Source organism: Micromesistius poutassou (assembly GCF_964030765.1).
Source record: "Micromesistius poutassou genome assembly, chromosome: 4".
NCBI lineage: Eukaryota > Metazoa > Chordata > Actinopteri > Gadiformes > Gadidae > Micromesistius > Micromesistius poutassou.
Window position 1 is genome coordinate 6,926,343 of NC_140274.1, and position 19,826 is coordinate 6,946,168.

Consider the following 19,826-nt stretch of genomic DNA (forward strand, 5'->3'; position numbering starts at 1 on the left):
AAATAAATATGTGGAAACCAATGCTGCTCTCTGCTGGAAGTTCAAAAAACTACAGTATATCTGAACAGAAAACTTTCTGAAATCTGTATACAAAAGTTTGTCATATCGACATCACTGCGTGAATATAACTTTCAGTTCCACTGTAGGCCAACATTGTTGCACAACAGCTCATGCCTATGTTAATTGATAAACCAAGGTATAAAATAAGAATCTTATGCTATTACTAATTTTCTTATAATATAACTACTAACACTACTATAATATATCCACATCCACAATAAACATTTACTTTTTATTTATATTTATTTAAAGCGCCTTAATATTTATAATCAGTAGAGGTTCTGCTTTAGAAGAACTCCATTTCCCAGAAGTCTGTGCGTAATACGAGCGGCAGCGGAGGCGGGACCGAAACAGACGTTGCTCGGAGGAGCGCGCAGGACTTTTGTGTGAAACTCAGCGCCACTAAACGGATTAGTGAAGTGGGATGCTGCAAACGGTGCTCAATATAACATGTTTAAACAATGCTTTGGTGGTCGTGGTCTTCTTCAAGCTAGGCAATGAAGAAGACCATAAAACCGAGGTCTGCCAAATCTGGGAGCAGCAAAAAGAAAGGTAATGCAAGACGCTATCATGATGTGTGTGTGACGCTTCTGTTGTTGCTAACAAGCTAACAGGTGGAGATCAAGACCTCTGATCCTGCTGTCACTGACAGGCTTCATCCCGCAGATACGTCCCCTTCATCCCGCAGATATATCACCTTCACCCTGCAGATATAACTCTAGTTGATCACTTTGAGTGTGTTTTGAGTAAGCCTTGTGTTTAACTTTTCTGACTGTGCTACCCATCGGTTTCAGAGACTTGAGGCACATACTAACTTAACGTAACTGGGTTTTATATATATATATATATATATATATATATATATTGGATATCCACGATTAACATTTCGTTACATCTGCAATAGTTTACTATGTTGAATAGGGGGATATCCAGGACATTGATGATTTGATAGGGTCTTATACTTCTAGGTTAACTGTTTATGCTATAGGATCTGTTGATAGGGTTACATCTTATACCACTGTTGGTTGTATTTGTTTCAGGATTATTTGATAGGGTTACATTTTATACTTCTATTGGTTGTATTTGTTATATGATCATTTGATAGGGTTACATCGTATACATCCAGGGGTTATATGTGTTATAGGATAATGTGATTGCTTTATATGTAATATAATCATGGGTTATAGTATATATATGTTCTATAAGTTGTATATGTTATAAGATAATATGCCTAATGTGTTATATATATATCATAGTAGAATTTGCTGAATGGTTATGTGATTCCTTGAAGACACTGTTTTCATGCAAACAATCACCCCCCTAACAGTTTGGTTGAAGCCTAAATAAAAGTTTTTTAGCCGGAAAAAAGACAGATCGTTAAGTCATAGTAGGCTATGACAAACGTTTGATGCTAAATATCTGTCTATTTAGAATAGTATTATGTTTGTGATCGCTATTCTACTACAGTCACACACACACACACACACACACACACACACACACACACACACACACACACACACACACTAGGTATTCAATAGTAGTAAACCTGTACCATCATTCTGGCTCCAGTCCCCAGTGATGTGTCCCCCGCGACCAGCCTTCCCCCCCTGGTGGAGGGCCACCTCAGGTGCTTCTTACGGGTGACCGTGTCCAGGCTCCTATGGACCATACACAAGCCTCCACTGGCTACCTTCGTCCGCCTGCGCTGGTGGGGGGAGTCCTCCAATGGGACCCAGTTCTGGCCCCGGGATGGGTCGCAGGTTACACAGAAGACCGTCAAGACCACCACCCGGTTCCCCATCCGCTGTGGTCCGAAGCAGTTCATCTCGTACCTCACTGGTAGGGCTCCTAAAGCACCACATCAAGAAGAATTATTTGACTTTATAGACTTCTTATGATTGGATATCATCATACATCATGCTTCAAATAGCCATTGGCATAGCCATTGTGCTATATTTAAAATATTGCTAGAGTATGGACGTACTGATTTTGTCGTTTATCCAAAGATATGGGCTCTTTGGTGCTGGAGGTTCTGACGAAGCTGGACCATCTGCCCATAGCCCGTGCTCAGGTGGCAGGCATCTCCCGTCTCTCGCTGTCACATTCCATCAGCGGGTTTTATACCCTGGTCTCCGCAACATCTGAAAAACTGGGGGAAATACAGGTGGGTTTTCAAGGCCTCAGGCCTAGTTAATATAAGGATAAAACACCACTAAAATAAAATACCACTGACTGAAGGCATATCAGCATATGAATCTGTTATTCTACTACTACAGCCTTAATGTCTTAGTATGGATTCCCTTGGATGTGCAATAAGATTTATGTTGTATGTGTATTGGGGCATCCGTAGCCTACTGGTTAAGGAGTTGGACCGGTGGCCGGTTCAAATCCTGACCGGTAGGCAAAAATATGGACGGGGGCAGAAGTTGTGCAGCATTCTCCCACATCCTCATCCACGGATGAGGTGCCCTTGGCAAGGCACCTGAAACCCCCACTTTCTCCCCAGGCACTGCACTGCGGCTGCCCACTGCTCCGGGTGTTCACCGGCTCCCCGATGGGTCAAAAGCAGAGAAAAGAATTTCCCCCAAACTTAACTGTGTATTGTGATTTGAATGCTTCATTCAAGCGCAGAAATCCAATCAATTCTGAATAGTTGTGGATTTGAAACATCAGTCAGCGTAGACTATCTTTTGTGAGATGCAGTGAGACAGATGCTACTATTGATACAGTGTGGAGGACAGTTGTAGTTCGGATTGGGTTAGCAGCCTCAGCCTACATCATCGGGTGCATTCCAATGTTTCTACCTCAGGTGGCCCTCTCCCTGGAGCCCCTGACAGAGGCCTGTGACAGCAACAGCTCCCTCCCCACCCCAGATGTGAGCACCGAAGTACCTCGCCCAGGCACGCTGCCACCACCACAACCCCCTCAGCCCCCTCCCCCCACCATCAGCGGTGCAAACACACCAAGGTCATTGTCGTTTTTTAAATTAAACACATGTTTCTACAGATTTTATCGTGATGGCAGTAACTATCCATCCCAGTTAAGTAAATGCCACTTCCATCCCAGTTAAGTAAACGCCACTTTTTTCCTGTATTTTTAGAGGGAAAGACCATTTGTATTTCCCAAGAGCCCAGCTAGACAAAGGATTGGGGGATTTGTTTGAGAACCAGGTGCCAACGTTGGCTGGAGGACTGCAAGCTCACAGCGAACAGCCCTCCACTGACCTTCTCTCAGGTGGGTGCTGCAGAGTCACAACAGATTCACAAACCCTATCCATAAATGATCAAGCATTAAGATTATGGTTGTTGATATTTTTTAAAATATTATTTGTAGTTATCTTGGAGCGTGGGAGCAAGCTTAGGAACGCCATGGTGAGGTCAGCCCTCCAGTCTGACTTGGATGTGGACACCGCTCTGAAAGACACGCCTCTGCCTCTCCCCAGGGACAACGTCCTGCCGGCCTCCAAGTAAGCTGAAGAAGCACCTGATCCGTCGCTTTAACACCCATAAAGTCATTCAGACTCACTGTAAGTCGTTCAGGAATAAAGTGTCTACTCAGAGGACTAAAGACTATCACGCCCAATGCTTGTCTAGGTTGTTGTCTCCATCCTATGGTGGGTTCCTCCAGAACCTCCTCCATGATGACTCCAGCCTCCAGTACCGGGCTCACCCAGACCAGCTCAGCCCCAGCTGTCCGGCTGACATCGAGAACCGGGCTGTGGATCTGTTACTTGGCCGGTAAACACACATCTTAGGCAAATCGCTGTTTATGATTGGTTCATATTGGCATGCGACCTCATCTGGCACAAATTTCAGCCAATCAAAAACAACAGTTGCCAATCAGGAACAGTTGCAATAACTTTCCACCAGAGGCAGTATTGTCCCATATGTTTATTGTGTGCCTACAGTGTCTTAAACAGAATACAATTTTTAAAATGTCATTCATATAATGAAATATTTTTTTGAAACAGATTAAACACATCTCTACCTGTCTGGGATGGCATGGTCTCCCCCCCTGAGTCTCCCCTGTCCGGGCACAGCAGTGTGTGTCTGGACAGCGAGCTCAATGACCCCCAGTATGACCAGAGCTTACTGGAGAATCTCTTCTACAAGACCCCTGTAAGTAAACACTTTGACTATGACATGTTTCTGTCATATCGATATGTATCAGAATGGAGAAAATAGGTTTTTTGCTTGGTAACCCACAGATGTCGGACAGCCAACGTGAAGTGAAGGAGGCGCTGTCCCAAAGCCAAAGTCAGGAAATGACATCCACAGGACATAGAGAGAATCAACCCAGGTATGCTTTTGTGTTGTCCGTTCAAAATAAGATAATTTCTAATTGAACAAGCCTGCAACGGCTATCCATAGTCATTGATTGGTATGTTCTCACGGCAGAATGCACCACATTCATAGCTCTCTTCCCCCCCCCCCAGGGCCCAACGTCCCCCAGACCCAGGAGAAGGGGACACCCTCGCTGGCGTGGCAGCAGACCAGCTGAAGGCACTGAGTCGGATCCATCTGGCCAGAGTCACTCTCCACTCCCTTGCCCTCCCTACCAGCCTCCCCTCTCCCTCCCCCAGGAGGACCACTGGAAAGGGGAGACCCCCTAGGCCACTAGTGACCAAGAGATGGTAGCCAACGCATGTTTTGCGTCCTTGAATTTCTTTACATTCTGCCCATTGATACTATGATGGTTTGTCGAGTATCAACATCCAGGTGGTTCTTTCCAGCTCGTACTGTGTGGAGTACACGTTCCCTGTGGCCCCTGTTTCCAGTCGCCATACCCGCGGTAACGCTCTGGTAGGGGAGGTGACCCGAGTGGTCTCTGCTAAAGTCTCCGGTGGAGGTAGGTCGCAGTACATCCAGGGTCTTCATGTCCCGATAAGTGATGTGCACGGTGGGCTGACTGGTTCTGTTCCTCAGAGGTGACGTTTGAGCAGCGACGTGTGTTTCCCGTCTCCCTCGTCGGGGAACACCTCCAACGGTACCGAGAAACTGACGTTGTTTTTAACCTCTTCTCTCGGAACAAAAGCCAGCAAAAGGTAAGATTGTTACAAAGATGGATGTTTCAACAACAGAGGATGTAAACTACGGCTGAACGATTAATCAAATTCAAACCAACATTGCAATGTAATAGATCATGATTTGCAAATCGCAAAGGCTAGGATTTGCTACTGAAACTGACTGGAGATCAGTAAGATTCGTATTGCTTTTTCTTTTACAATTCAATACTGACATAACGATGTCAATTCATGCATCAATTCATCTCCACACAGGCCTGGCCTAAAGGACAGAGCAGTTTATATGTTGACTACTTCCAATGTTGTGTTGGTCATATCATACTATAAAATGATTTATGCGTGTTTAGTGAATAATACAGAACATAATGAACTTTAAAAGAAAAATCGCGTACTAAATCACAATTGCAATATTGGTTTAAATAATCGCAATTCGATTATTTCCGTAAATCGTTCAGCCCTAATGTTAACGTTATCCTCCCTCAAACACAACACAAACACTTTGAAGAACTGCAGTGACCGTATGCTCTGCTGTTGCAGCCGGTACCAGTGGGTAAGGCTGTTTATCCACTGCGCTGCCTGTTGGAGAGGGAGGGGCTCAGCCAGTCCGTTGTGCTGGCCGTACAGAGAGCAGACGGGGCCGGGGAGTCCCAGGAGATCGGCCCACTCAAGGTACATTCAGTGTGGAAGTAACAGATTTATTTAGTTGTCCCCAGTATTTACTGAACTCTGCTTCACTGAATCATTGACATCTACTTATGTGCACTTTAGCCTTTTTTTACCTTAACCTTTCAATTACTTCAATTACAACCCTCTGGAGTTGAATGCTGATGTGATGCTAATGTTATGCAAATTGGTAGTTTGAAGCTCAGATTTCACAGATTGTTCTCTTCTTCACAGGTGTCCCTGGAACTCGCTGCAGACAACAAAGGTTTCAGCTTTGCCGAAAGAGGACCCAATACGACGCCCAGGTCTCCGTCACATACTCAGGCCAGTCCACGACGAGACCCCAGTCCACGACGAGACCCCAGTCCACGACGGGACCCCAGTCCACGACGAGACCCCAGTCCCCGACGAGACCCCAGTCCCAGACCTCCCTCCCGAGCCCCCCCAGACCGGGGTCTGTCCCCGACCAGCCATGCAACGGAGACCCCAGTTAAGGCAGTCCATTGGGCCTCGCAGGGAACCTATCACCATCCAGGTCCCCAGGAACCCCCCCGTGGAAGAGAGCAGTACCAGGAGGAGGACGATGGGGAGATCCTACTGCATGCCCTGCTCATGGTCCCTGATGGGAAGGAGTTTGTCTGTGGGCCCCTGCAGTCTCCAAACTTCTACCTGAACTGCAGGCTGTTTGGGTCGGACCAGACCGCCCGCTCCGTGCTCAGCTGGGGACAGCGGAGTCCCGAGTTCAACTTTGTTCAGGTTAGCCGAATGGTTTTGATTGGCTTCTTGTCGGATTTCACCTCTTTCAGAATCCCAAAACCCCCTGCAAAAGGGTTGTCAAGCATTCCTGCTTCTCTGTCCTACATCTGAGTCCTCACTGGTCCCTCTCTCAGGTGACTCCGGTGGCCCTGACCTCCAGGCTGCTGGAGAGGATGAAGAACAACGTGATGGTGGTGGAGGTGTGGCAGAGGACCGGCTCCACGGGGCAAGACCGTGTCCTGGGCCTGGTCAAGCTCCCCCTGCACCAGTTCTACATGTCCTTCAGGTGACTGCAGACCCCTGGGGATCACCGAGCTGGGACGACGGTGTCCTCCTAACGTACGATGGACCCAGCAGGATTGTCTGTTTTTAATTTGTATTTTGTTTCCAGAGACCCGAAGATATGCCAGCTGCTTCTCCAGGCGCAGTACCCCGTGTTGGGAGTGGATGGCTCCATGCCCGTCATCGACGTGTTCGCTGGAGGTACCAAGGGGAGCCTGAGGGTGCTGCTGGCCATGGGCGGCTCGGAGCAGATCCTGGCTCTGCAGCGCATGAGGGACGACGAGGCGGGCCCTGCCTCTCATGTCCCCCGGCCTGTACACCTGCTGGACCACCAGCCCCGCTCACAAGCCAGGGTCAGTGGGCCTGACTTTCTGACTTCTCTTCCTTTTGTTTGGACTTTTCTTTTTCTTACTTTCTTTGTGTATTTTCTTTTGTTTGCTCTCTATTCAGAATAGAGATTTTCTTTTGTTTGCTCTCTATTCAGAATAGAGAGCAAACAAAAGAAAATACACAAAGAAAGTTCATAAGGACAAAATCGCTTGAAGGAAGAATAATTCTTCCTTCAAGTGATTTTGTCCTTATGAACGACAACTGGTGCAGTACATTTCCCAAAACACAACCACATTTAAAGGGCCCCTATGCTACCAGCAGGTGTGCGTGTGTTTGTGTGTGTGATTAGATTGATCAACTGATTTAATTTAGCCATCCCACACCCGAGTGGACTCTCCCTCTTTTGATGTCAATAGAGGGTACGTTTTAAAATGGTGTTTGCCTCAGTGTGTTTCATCTGAGCGTGCCCTCCTGTTGCAGGAGCAGGAGGCCATGATAGAGCATCTGTTCGCTGTGCGGGTGGAGAGGGTCCAGGGTCTCACCCCACTGCAGTCCACTGTCTGGGGGGAGGCCGACTGCTACATCCAGTACAGCTTCCCCTCCCAGGAAGGAGAGCCGGCTGCTCCCCTGGACCCCCAGCTCATCGAGAGCAGTAAGGCCCCTTTCGCAGCTCCGTCCAATGGTATTTTAATGCTGAATGTATGTCGTTAGAGTGATTCCTAAGGCTACGCTGCACTTTAAACTAGGGTCAGAATCAGAATTGACTTTACGTCCAAGTAAGTTGAACGTACAACTTCAACGTAAGTTGAAGTTGAAGTACTAGGAATTTGTGTTGGGGTTTGGTGCGTAACAATAATAATAGACACAGCAAAGACAAATAAATATAAAATAGAAAGAAAGAAAGAAAGTAAACCGCAAGTTCTGGAAGTCAAAATACAAAAATAGAAAATAGAAGCATTAACCATAAGAACACAATTTGTAAAATATAAAAAGGATGTATGTTTCTTGATGTGTCTTTTCTGTTTTATTCTTTCTACAGCCCTTCTATAACTGTCTCACTAGTTGTTTTTATCTGTCCCGCTCCTCCCCCCTGCAGGTGTGGACCTGAAGCAGTTCCGGACCCCCACCTCGCTGTGCGTCCCTGACCCCCTGTTCGGCCACAGTGAGAGCCACGTGCTGCTGTGTCCCGCCGGGATGCCGGTCCAGAGGCTGCTGCTCAGCGCACTCTCCGGCCAGGGCCTGCCGAGCGGAGGGGGCGTCCAGTTTGAAGTGTGGTGCCGGTCAGTAGTACTCAGCCGAGGCCTACCGCTGTTAGAACTTATATGCACGCTCAGGACGCTCATGAGAATCAAAAAGAGAGGAAAATCAAGAATAAAAGATTAATAAATTAACCAAAAAAAGATGTAAGAACATATCTTTATACACATCTAATAATATGTAATGTGTATGATATAATATTTAATTTTTATAATAATGATTTTAGTATAATAGTGTTGTGTTGCACCGACCATTCAATGAAACTACCAAAATCTTTAAATTGGACCTTTTCTCTGAATCTGAGTGCCGACTGCCCTGCTTCCTTCCGTCCGTCCCTCTGTGCAGATACTACTACCCCAACGTGCGGGAGCAGCGGGTGGCCAGGGGCCTGCTGCCCCTGTCCAAGCTGTGTGCCATGGTGACCCTCCAGGGGCAGCAGCCGGCTGAGGCCCAGCTCTTCTCCCTGCCGCTGGTCCGGAGGAGCCACGGCCCTGCAGACCACCTGCCCCAGCCCTCAGGTCCCCGCACCCACCGCTCACACACAACGCCATACACACTCTTACACACTAGAGGGCGCCACATGTGGGCTTTGTATTTTTTATTTATTTATTCTTGGCTGAAACACAGGTGTGGTACACGTATACACACACGCGCATATGCAAAGTGAAACACTATGCATATCAAAGTGGTGACGATGTTAACACGATTCTCCATGTGTGCGGTGGTGCAGGTCTGCTGGATGTGTACATCCAGTACAGACAGAGGCCAGTGAGGGCTGCAGGGCATGTAGGAGCGGGGATGGCCCGCGTGGTCACCCTGAACCTTCAGGTGCACAGAGCATCCGGCCTCAAGGCTGCCGCAAGGTACAGCACCCCCTACCTGTACACGTGTGGTACTGCATCCCAATCATTCTTCGGATTCCACCATTTTCTTTTTTCTGTAGGTGGTAATGTCTCTGATCTGTTGAGTAGCTTGAGAAATTCCCGCTCATGGGTCCGTAAAAAAAGAAATAGATCTTATTTTTGATCTAATTCCAAAGGGAGATGTTACTGCTAACAAATGTGTTGTTCATTACCCCCTAGCATAACTTCAAAGTGAACCAAGTCTCCACGTTGTGTAACCATCCCCCCCCCCCTACATCCACGCCCGCTAACCCCACTACCCGCCACTACCGACACAGGGCGCTGGCGGAGGAGGACGAGAGGTTCCGGTACTTCGCCGACGTGGGGCCCAACACCTACGTGACGGCCCAGCTCTCCTTCCTGCCCGACGGGGAGCGCCGCAGCACGCGCGTGGTGGCCCGGTCCTTCTGCCCAGAGTATGAGCACCACGCCGAGGTGCCCTGCGACCTGGACCTCCAGAGGAGCACCGGGGAGACCCGTAGCCTGGCCGAGGTGCTGGAGCAGGCCTCGGCCCAGTTCACCCTCTGGCACAGGGACGGCCCTAAAGGTGAGCTGCACCGCTTGGTTGTAGCTAGCCGCCTAGCTTGGCGCCACCTGTTAGCATAGCACACCCATAGGCTGACTATAGGAATCATGACCCCGGCACATTCAAATTAATGAGTGAACTGAAGAAGATTTGTGTGATCTGTGAAGCTTTATACTTCATGGTGTTTTTTAAAAAGGGTTAGAAAAAAAAAAGTGTATTGTGTATATATCTGCTGTTTTGATTTCTTAGGGGTGACCACACCTAAATCTAAAGACAGGCTGTTGGGAATGGTGAAAATTCCCCTGAGTCATCTCCTCCTCAAAAAAACAGGTATGTCTTCCCTGATGGTTATTGTTACTGTTGCCAGGATGTGTGCTCTGCCCTTCCTGCTGTGAACCTGACTCCTGGTTCCCTCTCCTCCTCGCCAGGTATAACCGGTTGGTTTGGTGTCCAGCCTCCTCGCCACTCCTCCTCCTCCCCCAGTGGCCCTCAGGGGCCGGTGGGCGGGCTGGAGGTCTCCCTCAGCTTCGCCCATCACGCGGACCGGGCCCGGGTCCTGGCCGCCGCCCGGGCTCTGGGCTGGGACCTCGGGCCCCGGGGCGACGATGATGGTGAAGAGGACGATGATGAAGACGTGAGCACGGGAACCCTGTCTCTGAGCGTCTCCACGCCCAGAGTGTGGCTCCCCGTCCACTGTCTGCTCCTGGCGGGACAGGAGCGCCTGGAGCGCTCCACCTACTGCTACCTGCGGTACCAGCTGTACGACCAGGAGGCCTTCTGCTCCCCGCTCAGACACCCCGCCCTGGAGGAGGGAGGGGAGCGGGGAGGCCTGGCCACCCTCACCTTCCAGGGCTGCAGGGCGGTGAGGCTCAGGCGCTGCCGGCCTCTGCTCTGGTACCTCCGCGAGGAGAGGCTGGAGCTCCAGCTGTGGGTGGCCTTCGGGAAGCACAAGACCCGGAGGCCCCACGACACGGACCGGCTGGTCGGGTCCGCCTTCGTGGATCTGTCCCCTCTCGCCACGGGCCCCGGGCACAACCAGAACCTCAGTGGTGTGGATCAATTTTGCAAACGAGGCTCTTGTTATGGAGTTAAGGAGTCTAGTTATGGTTGTGCTCCTGAGGATGAAATGTCAAATGTTTGTGCTTTGGTTGGTTCCACAGGGGTTTACCCGCTGTTCAGACACTCCGCCTCGGATCTGAGCGGGGCCGCGCTCAGGGTGCACATCGCCGTGACGACGGGCTCTCTCCCCGGGGAGGCCCCCGCCCTCGTCAACGACACAGATGACGTCGACAGCCAGGAGGAGCTCCTTCAGGAAGCGGAAGAAGTGGAAGCGTACCCAGGGCCTTCCTCCACCAGCCAATCACACGGTCCGTCCAGCGAGGGCACCAATCACTGCACAGGCGATAACCTGGCGGCCCAGCAGCAGACTGGGGTGGACGCCACAGAGGACTGGTTCCCCGTCACCATCACAGTGGACCGCGCCATGCACCTCAGTCTAAAAGGTGAACCTTGAGTTGCTGGGGGTGTCTCGTTCACTAAGCCACTCCCCGTGTTGGAACCGGCTCTCATTGATGCCTGTGAACGGAGCAATGGATTAAAAACAGCCTTAAGCCTGGTGGTGCCAACTTTTTTGTCTTACTTTTGGTCTTAACTTTGGTCTTAAATTTGAGCTAAAGATTCCCTATATCCTGCCTCCAATTTAAAACGTGAGATTCAGGTTTTGGCTAGTATTGGCTAGTATGTTTTCTTATTCCTGCTGTTGACGTGGTATGTAAGTATGTATAACATCCAGGTGGAGGGTGGATCAGCATCCCACTGAACAGGGTTGACTGGTTGTCCCTGTTGCCCCCCCCGCCCCCACCAGGCTGTCCCAAGGCAGAGCACCGGGGGTCCCTGCCCTCCTGCAGTGTGTCCTACCTCACCGCCGACGGCCCCCTGCCCGTCACCACGCCCCTCGTCACCGACAGCAGCGGCCCTGTGTGGGAGCACCACCACGAGTGCAGGTATGGGTGGTGCATGGCGGGGCGGTGGTTTGAGTAGTGGTAGTGATATCGGGGGCAGGAGGCTGCAGCGACCTGGGTGTTCAACTCCCAGCCGGACGTTTCTGGGTTTGATCCCCGATGTCCGCAGCCCAGCTGTAGGCGTCCTTGAACAAGGGGCAGAACCCCTAGTGACCTGCTTAGTAATGAGCAGTCTATTAAGTTGCGTTCTAAAACACTCTGCTAAATAACTGACTAATTAGCACTGTAGAAGACAATCTGGTGACTGTGTTGTGAATGGTCTGACAGGCTATCGAAGCAGCTCCTGGTGGATCCGCTGCAGTCCCTGGTCTTCAAAGTCTGGCATAAAGGAGGTAGGCTAACGGGGCTTTGACTGGGCCATCTTCACTCTGGTTCTCTGTGATACACGGGCACACCTCAGCTGGTGATGCTGATGATGATGATGATGGTGGTGGTGGTGATGATGATGGTGGTGATGATGATGATGATTGTGGTGGTGCGTTCTGTGGTCTGCAGACATGGAGAGGGTGCTCGGCTTCGCCTCGGTGGACCTTTCCCCCCTGCTGTCGGGCTTCCAGGCAGTGTGCGGCTGGTACAACATCACCGACTTCAGTGGCCAGTGTCAGGGTCAGCTCAAGGTGTCCGTCTCGCCGCTGAAGGGTGTCCAGGGGCTCCGCGGGCAGCGCCAGCCGCTGGTGGACCAGGGCTCCAACCACTCCTCGGTGAGGGCAGGGCAGTCCACCCTGTCTGGGGGCTGGGGGGGGCTCAGCTCTGCACTCCTCTGTGAGGGCAGAGCAGTCCACCCTGTCTGGGGGTTGGGGGTGGTAGAGGTCTTATTGTAGTATAGATGAAGGCCTTGTCATACTGTCTGGGTCAACTTACCATAACAATACTGTAGCCACACTAACACTTGCACATTTTGTGCAACCGTTACAGGGCGAAGTAGAAGCGCTTTGTATGTAATTATAAAACAGGTGGCTTAAATCAAGCGATCTGATTGGTTCCTAACTGTTGTATAATGAGCGTATATACACAGCTATGATGCCCGTTCAGTTTACAGAGTTCAGTATCACTCCGCACCTAACTTGAACTGTTGTTTATTTATATATAAAAGCAATAGCATAGTTCACTGAAGCCTAAAAATATGTTGATTGATGGAGAGGGTGGAAATGTTGTAAAGCAATAGGCACACGGTGAGTGAACTGCTCGATAGTAGGCTAAATTGCCGGCGAACCAAGCTACCGTCTCTAGCCTTCTCTCTGAAGGACGCTACAGTGTGTTGCATAGCAACCACCGACAGCCTAGTTGAATTTAAATGCTCTTCTCTCTACCACGTAGTTGACGTTGTAATATATAGTAGTAGTCCTTCAACATTGTATAGCATGCATATTGTAGGTCCTGAGACCTGATTTAACCCTGAGCTAACTTGCATACGTGTATTTGGTTAAGGGCTCACATTGGGCATCTGTTTGGACATGTGTTAATTGATAGGAATGCTGTGTTTTACAAACGGCCAGAAGTCTATGTCAGTGGTCTGACGGTGACTGTGTGATGTTTCCCTCAGGCCTTGTTCCAGGGCCTTCCTCTGGGTTATCAGACCTCGGCCACATACAGCAGCTTCCCCGCTCACCTCAGCCGCTTCCCGGAGCAGAAGATCTCCTCCCCGGAGCGGACGGACCAGTTCTTCTCCCAAAGGTAAACCACAAAAACAAACACTCTCATCTTCTTGTAACACGTTTGAAACTACGATGGGGTTGGTTTAGGGATCTAGGGCAAAGTAGTCTCACAAATCTGACTTATTTATGTCGACCAATCATGTCGCTTCGGTTCTGTAGATTCACGTTACATAAAATGTTTCTTTACTGGAAACATCCTGTCCAGCAGAACCACAATAAAATGATGATGTGATGGGCTGAGCATTGTTCTCAGATCGAGGAGAGGACTGATAACTAAAACAATAGCATCTTCTTCCTATTGTTGTATCACTCATTGGCTGAAAGCAAACAAAAAGTCAGCCAGCACTGGTCAAATAAACTCCTCCCGTAGCGGGTGGGAAGACAAGCAATAACGTCCTGTCTGACCACCATCCTCCTTGGACAAAGTGTCTGTAAAGGTTGAACATCAAACCTGTGTAGTAGACTACTGTAGAAATACATTTGTAACTCATCTTCTGCACCTTCTATCTTACACACACAAATGAATTGATCTTCTGAAGATGAATACTATATCCATAACCAAAGGAAACACTCCGCGACCACGCCCCTCACACTTTGTGACTTTGGGTGAACCATTCAATTATCTTAACGACCTCGTGGACCACCTCCTAGCAAACAGTTAAATACATATACAGTGGCTGAGCAAAGACGTCAAACATCAAAGCATTTATTTTCTAGAACTAAATACGGTTAGTTAACCGGTTCAACTAATTATACATTTCTCTTAGGCCAACAACATGAATAAGGCATCTAAATTGTATTGCTTCCTTTTTTGTTGTTATTTGTTGTTGCTTTCTCCTATTGTTGTTGTTGTTGATTTATCCTTTGAATGTGTATATTTCTTGGGGAGGTGCTTCTTATAAGCCCATGTAGGGTTTTTTAACCTCTCCTGCACTTACTATTCTTCTTTAATTTCTGTTTTTTGTAATTGTCGTTTTTTTTATGGTGCAAATAAATAAATACAAATACAATACAAATACAAAATGATTTACCTGTCATTTTATAAACTATTTTCCATTGTTCTATCCGTGACTTTAATTTGAAACCTCACCTCCACGATATTGTTTTCCTTCGAGGAAATGAGTTCATTCAGAACTGGTTTCCCAACATCTTTTCTCGAATAAGGAAAGAGTGGCCGGGCGCATTCCAGATATGCTTCCATCGAGCCTCACCCTGTTATAAGCACTATGAATGGAGCTGTGTGTTAATGATGGACCTGCTCCTGATGAGCACCCGCAGGCCCGGGGAGGCGGACCGCCACGGGGAGCACATGGACAACGTCCGTCTCTTCCACCAGAGTCTGCAGGAGCAGGCGGCGGGCGACGCCCATCCCTCCAGCTCCATCCTCTTCTCAGCGCTGCGGTACGCGTCCTCATCCACCGCCTGAACCGGTCGAGAAACAGTGAAGCTTTGTGACACACGAGTGTGGGATTAACACGTTTTTTGTGTTCTTGTTTACAGGAAGAACCTGAGCGAGCTGGACGACATGCAGAAGTACTTCAGCCACAAGCTGTCCACCCCCGGCTTCCCACCCGCCTGCGAGCACACCCGGCCCCCCTCCCAGCTCCACGAGGAGGGGCAGGCTCCCAGGAACCCAGAGACCAGCACCCATCAGCTGCTTCTCAAGTCCAGCCAGCTAGTGGGAGAGGTGAACCACATCCTTTCTGGTGAGGTCATGTTCGGTGTCTCCCTCCTGGAAACAAGTCTGTTTATCGTTGCTGTTCGGGAGTATGCAAATTATTCTAAAGCGGTCTAGACCTTCTCCAGTGAACCAAGAAAGCCGGCGCTGTGAAGGTGTGTGTGTGTGTGTGTGTGTGTGTGTGTGTGTGTGTGTGTGTGTGTGTGTGTGTGTGTGTGTGTGTGTGTGTGTGTGTGTGTGTGTGTGTGTGTGTGTGTGTGTGTGTGTGTGTGTGTGTGTGTGTGTGGTTTTTGTGTGTTTTGCTGTGCAGGTATAGTGTGCTCTACATTGATGGAGTATACAGGGATATATCATTTGCATGTATTCGTTTTGCATAGGCTTTCACCCTTAAATTACATGCAGCGACTACATTAAGTCAGGGGTAGATCTACAGATAGACGTTGTGGACGTTTGGTATTAAACCTGGGGTTTAAGTTTAGTGGCCTCGCTCTCCTCTACCTGATGTTAAAGAAACAGTAGATGAACAGAAACGTATCTCAACGCCACACCGCTTCCGTCCTCTCTAGGTTTGCAGGGACCACGGCTGGAAACGATCACCTCTGAGCCCCAGGGCCGTGCCTCGTCTCCTCCGGCCCCAGCGGACCGCCCCCTGGTGGGCCCCTCTGCAACCTCCCCAGATAGAGCCCCCCATGAACCCTTCCAGAGAGCTGCAGAACCTCCCCAGGAGGAAGATCTTCACGGGCACGCCACAGTTCTGTCTGAGGAGGAGGAGGAGGACGACGACGACGAGGACTACAGGACAGGTGGCCGAAAGGAGGAAGACGCAGGTGGCGGCCGTGAAGACGAAGAGGAGGATGATGATGTTGATGATGGTGAGGGGGACTACGACGAGATGGTGGTGGAACCCAGACCTCTGAACGAGGTAACGTCATTGACGGACAGAACCAGCCCATGGACCAGCGTCTTCTCGGGCTGTGACCTCAGTTCAGTGGAGAGCCTGGAGGATCCAGAGGAGGGCGGTGACCGTGCTTTCCCACACCCGGCCCAAGGTGAGGTGGTCAGGAGACTGTGGGGACCAAGGGCGGAAGGGCCGGACCGCCAGGGAACCTGTGAGGACAACAGTGGGACCGTACTGGAGGGCGGACAATGTGGGTGTGACCACTCTACTGGACCACAGAGTGACGCCTCTGACTCTGAGGGAGAGGAGGCGGGGAGGACGCTGCAGGCTTCAGCCGAGGAAGAGGATGCAAAGCCGGCTGTGATGAACCAGGGAGGTCAGGGGTCAGAGGATGAGCCTGACGGTGAACCTTTGACCCCTCCACACACGGAAGCCAAGCCACCACTGCCGTATCCTTGCTCAGTCTTCGGTGTATGGTTTTAACACTGCAGGGTGTATCTGTCTTTCATTTAATACAGCGTCTATATGGGCGGCCTAAACTCTCAAGTTCAGTTTTCTTGATTGGTCCTGGGGGGGGTGGGGGGGTGTTGAAACTCCATGTTTTCCTTAACGCTGCAGTTTAAGCTCTGCTGGGCTTGGTGAGATCCCTAACTTCTTCCTCTCATCCAATCACCTGGAGGCGTCCATGAGGGCCCTCCGCCTGGCCCCGGCCTTCTCCAGGCCCCCGTCTGACCCGGTGAGTACCCGTCCACACCTCCCCTTCTCGCTACCTGAGCCTGGACTTGTATTCATAAGAATATTGTCAGTCTTATCAGATATGTAACGGAAAAGCCTCAGAAACACGTGGGGATGTCTCCAGGGTCCAGGGCAGTTTGTCGGTTTGTTGGCGTTAGGGGCGTGGGGAGAACCGGTTCGCCTAAGAATCCTGAATCCTATCTTCTATGTAAATACACTGCCTTTGTGTGTTTACATTTTTGCAGTCAGTTTGTATAAAAAAAAATAATTATATACATACGGTACGTTGCTTTCATGCCATAAATTGCCACGCCGTCTTTCTTGGCTCACACCACATTAGATCCTGAAATTAACCCCTATAATGTACTTAATGTACTTGATCAAGAATGGAGTTGCAATCTGCAATCATTTAGAATTTTGAATGTTGAATCGAACGGTGACCTCCAAGAACCGAAAGATCTTTCGGTTTCTCACCATTCTAAATTCCGTGATGAAGGCCAGTGCCTCGTCCCGCTGGGTGAGGTCGGCTCCATTCGAGTCTACCCTCTGAATCTACTGGTCCCCCTGGCTGCCCGGTGAGGTCAGCTCAGCTCAACGCGAGCCCCTCTGACCCTACTGGTCCCCCTCTCTGCCTGGTGGCCCCGTGCCCTCGTAGGAAAGATGACGCCTCGTCCCCCACTCTGTAATTCAACCTGCATGCTGAGCCGCGCTAACATTCTACACGGCCATTACACAACCAGCATCGCTGCCAGGTACTGCGAAGGGTCACTCATGCTTTTCTCACTCTGTCTAGCTGACAGCGCTGACGGGCTGTGTGCCGTTTACACTGGAATACCAATGAGGAGAGGGGTGCGTGGCCTTTTATCCTATCCTATGGTCCCTTTATGTTTTACATCGGTCAGCACCACGGCTCATGTTCTGTGTAACAAGCTGTCACTAGTGTTTGATCCTCAGTGGAGTAGTCGATGATTACTTGTTGATTATTGTTTCTCTTTATCAGTAGAGCAGGTCCTGTCCTCGGTTGCTGATGAGTCATTTGTTCTTCTTTAAACAGTTGTGTTGTAACACTAAGCTCGTTAGAATGTCAAACACAGACAACTGAACATTAAACTGCTTTGGTGTGGTTCTTTTTGAGCAAAATTTAAAAAAACATTGTGAGTTTGTGCTGAGCCCAGTGTGGTTTACTTATAGTCTGTGTTGTGATGTCAGCTGAGTAACAGACGAGGAAGCTGGGGTTAGTCTGGTGAACAGTTGAGATGGCCCATCCTAGCACGGGGAAAGATATCTCATTGTGGTGCAGTGAGTAATCATACAGACCAGACTTTTCAGCTCAAGCCTTCTCCCTGCATGGGAAATGGCGGCCCAACGGAGATGTGGGCACGGAGCAGGCTGTCTAGCTGACCGTTTTTACACAAGCAATCACGGTGATGATGGTTTTAGCCTCTGGGGCGGAGGGCCCATGGTCTGGGGCTGAGGGCCCATGGTCTGGGGCTGAGGGCCCATGGTCTGGGGCTGAGGGCCCATGTGTTGGAACTAGGCCTGGGCAATAAATCAATACATTTTCGTATTGTGATAGACTTTTGATCAATATCAATATAAAACATGTTCAATATATATCGATAAGAGACTGGACCACCGAATTTAGCAGCTGGGTTTGTTACGCAAACACGGTTCCATACTTATTTACAATATTTGAGTGTTTTTAATTGTTGTATCGACATTAGATTATTTATCAATGAAGAACAGTGGAAGGTCATATTAAGTGTTAAACAGAAGTGTTTAAATCCAGCATGGTAATTCCTAGTCTTTTTAGGTCATTAGAATTATCAATAGTAATCGATATCGATCAATATGATCATGTTATATCGTGATATGTCTTTCAGACATATCGCCCAGACCTAGTTGGAACTGAGGGCCCAAGTGTTGGAAGTGAGGGCCCATGTGTTGGAGGTGAGGGCCCATGGTTTGGGGCTGAAGGCCCATGTGTTGTAGGTGAGGGGGCCCATGGTTTGGGGCTGAAGGCCCATGTGTTGTAGGTGAGGGGGCCCATGTTTTGGGGCTGAGGGCCGACTTCCTCTCCCTTGCAGCGGCCATTGTTTACATGGTCTGAATGCAACACGGACTGTCTTCCCGGGTTCACCCCAAGCCCTCTGTAACGTGATTCAGCACGGACTACAGAGTCTTGTCTTGTCCCTTCGCCTGCAGAGGCCTCATTCATATGCAGATGTCTGTTTAAAGAGACGGTTACACGAGAGCTACCCTGCCAGCGGGCCCCTTCAGAACAGGACGGGCCACGCCGTGGGAGCGATCAACACGTGCGTCCTGGTTTCGCAGCGGCCCCCGCTGCCCGTCGCCTGGGTAACCCCGCTGCAGACAACTGACGGGGCGGGAATGCACCACTTGCGTCACTCTGCCACAAAAGGCTCCGATTTCAGAAGGTGGTGTGTGAAGATATAGCCGCGAGCTGGTGAGGAGTGGGCGGGGACTGAGCCGGTTCCAGCCAGACCCTTGTTGTTCTGAGGCTGAACTCAGGGTGCTGCAGGGCCTCCGGGGACACGCGTGCTTATCTTAACTTATTTCTGCAGGGTTTTAAAGCAAAAACATGTGCAAACGCAAAGCAAGTACATAAGCCAGCCACCCAGGGGTTTTAGAAGTACGCTTCTAAAGTAAGTGTTAGAAGTAAAATTGTCTTAACATTCTTGAGCTAAACTATATTTTGTCAAGTTTCAATGGCCAGAGCTTTAATTGTTTCCATGTTTTGATTGAAACCCTTCATGGTTCCTAGGGTCCCGGCTCTGCAGCCCGAGGCCTGAGGGCCCCCAGACGGGCCCCCCGACCCAGGCCCACCATCCCAGCGGCGGCCATGAAAGCACAAGAGACCGCAAGGATAGCCCGCATATTCAACGCTCATTTTAGTGAAGACCAGTAGCCTGTTTGCTATTTCGGGAAAGTTTACAGACATATATATATATATATATATATATATATATATATATGAAATCATGTACATTAAATGTAATATTTGTACTTTTATAAA

The 19,826-nt window shown here is 49.6% G+C and overlaps 1 protein-coding gene across 3 annotated transcripts; it reads left to right on the top strand.

The window, feature by feature from the left end:
* The first annotated feature begins 491 nt into the window (after window positions 1–491).
* c2cd3 (C2 domain containing 3 centriole elongation regulator) lies at window positions 492–19,729 on the top strand. 3 transcript variants are annotated; one of them, XM_084466633.1, is made up of 33 exons: window positions 492–612; window positions 1,633–1,902; window positions 2,070–2,227; window positions 2,873–3,030; window positions 3,164–3,297; window positions 3,397–3,529; window positions 3,657–3,800; window positions 4,034–4,181; window positions 4,271–4,362; window positions 4,499–4,696; window positions 4,796–4,911; window positions 4,989–5,107; window positions 5,624–5,755; window positions 5,984–6,505; window positions 6,640–6,791; window positions 6,897–7,140; window positions 7,598–7,769; window positions 8,214–8,397; window positions 8,720–8,892; window positions 9,105–9,237; window positions 9,555–9,823; window positions 10,052–10,132; window positions 10,231–10,851; window positions 10,963–11,304; window positions 11,667–11,805; window positions 12,091–12,155; window positions 12,319–12,524; window positions 13,367–13,497; window positions 14,748–14,879; window positions 14,979–15,184; window positions 15,723–16,503; window positions 16,673–16,790; window positions 19,575–19,729. In XM_084466633.1, exons 1-33 carry the CDS (start codon window positions 558–560, stop codon window positions 19,716–19,718), a joined length of 6,672 nt encoding a protein of 2,223 aa, XP_084322759.1. In that variant the 5' UTR covers window positions 492–557; the 3' UTR covers window positions 19,719–19,729. The 3 variants fall into 3 exon arrangements, with proteins under 3 accessions (XP_084322759.1, XP_084322760.1, XP_084322761.1); XM_084466634.1 differs by having other exon boundaries at window positions 16,679–16,790; XM_084466635.1 differs by having other exon boundaries at window positions 14,757–14,879.
* The last annotated feature ends 97 nt before the right edge of the window (window positions 19,730–19,826 follow it).

What these genes read in the sequence shown, in the direction of transcription:
- c2cd3 (XM_084466633.1), top strand. Translation starts at nt 558, where the DNA reads ATGAAGAAGACCATAAAACCGAGGTCTGCCAAATCTGGGAGCAGCAAA. An exon ending in AAAAACTGGGGGAAATACAG is followed by an intron (nt 2,228 to 2,872) that starts GTGGGTTTTCAA and finishes TTTCTACCTCAG; the next exon opens with GTGGCCCTCTCCCTGGAGCC. An exon ending in AGGGCTCCAACCACTCCTCG is followed by an intron (nt 12,525 to 13,366) that starts GTGAGGGCAGGG and finishes TGTTTCCCTCAG; the next exon opens with GCCTTGTTCCAGGGCCTTCC.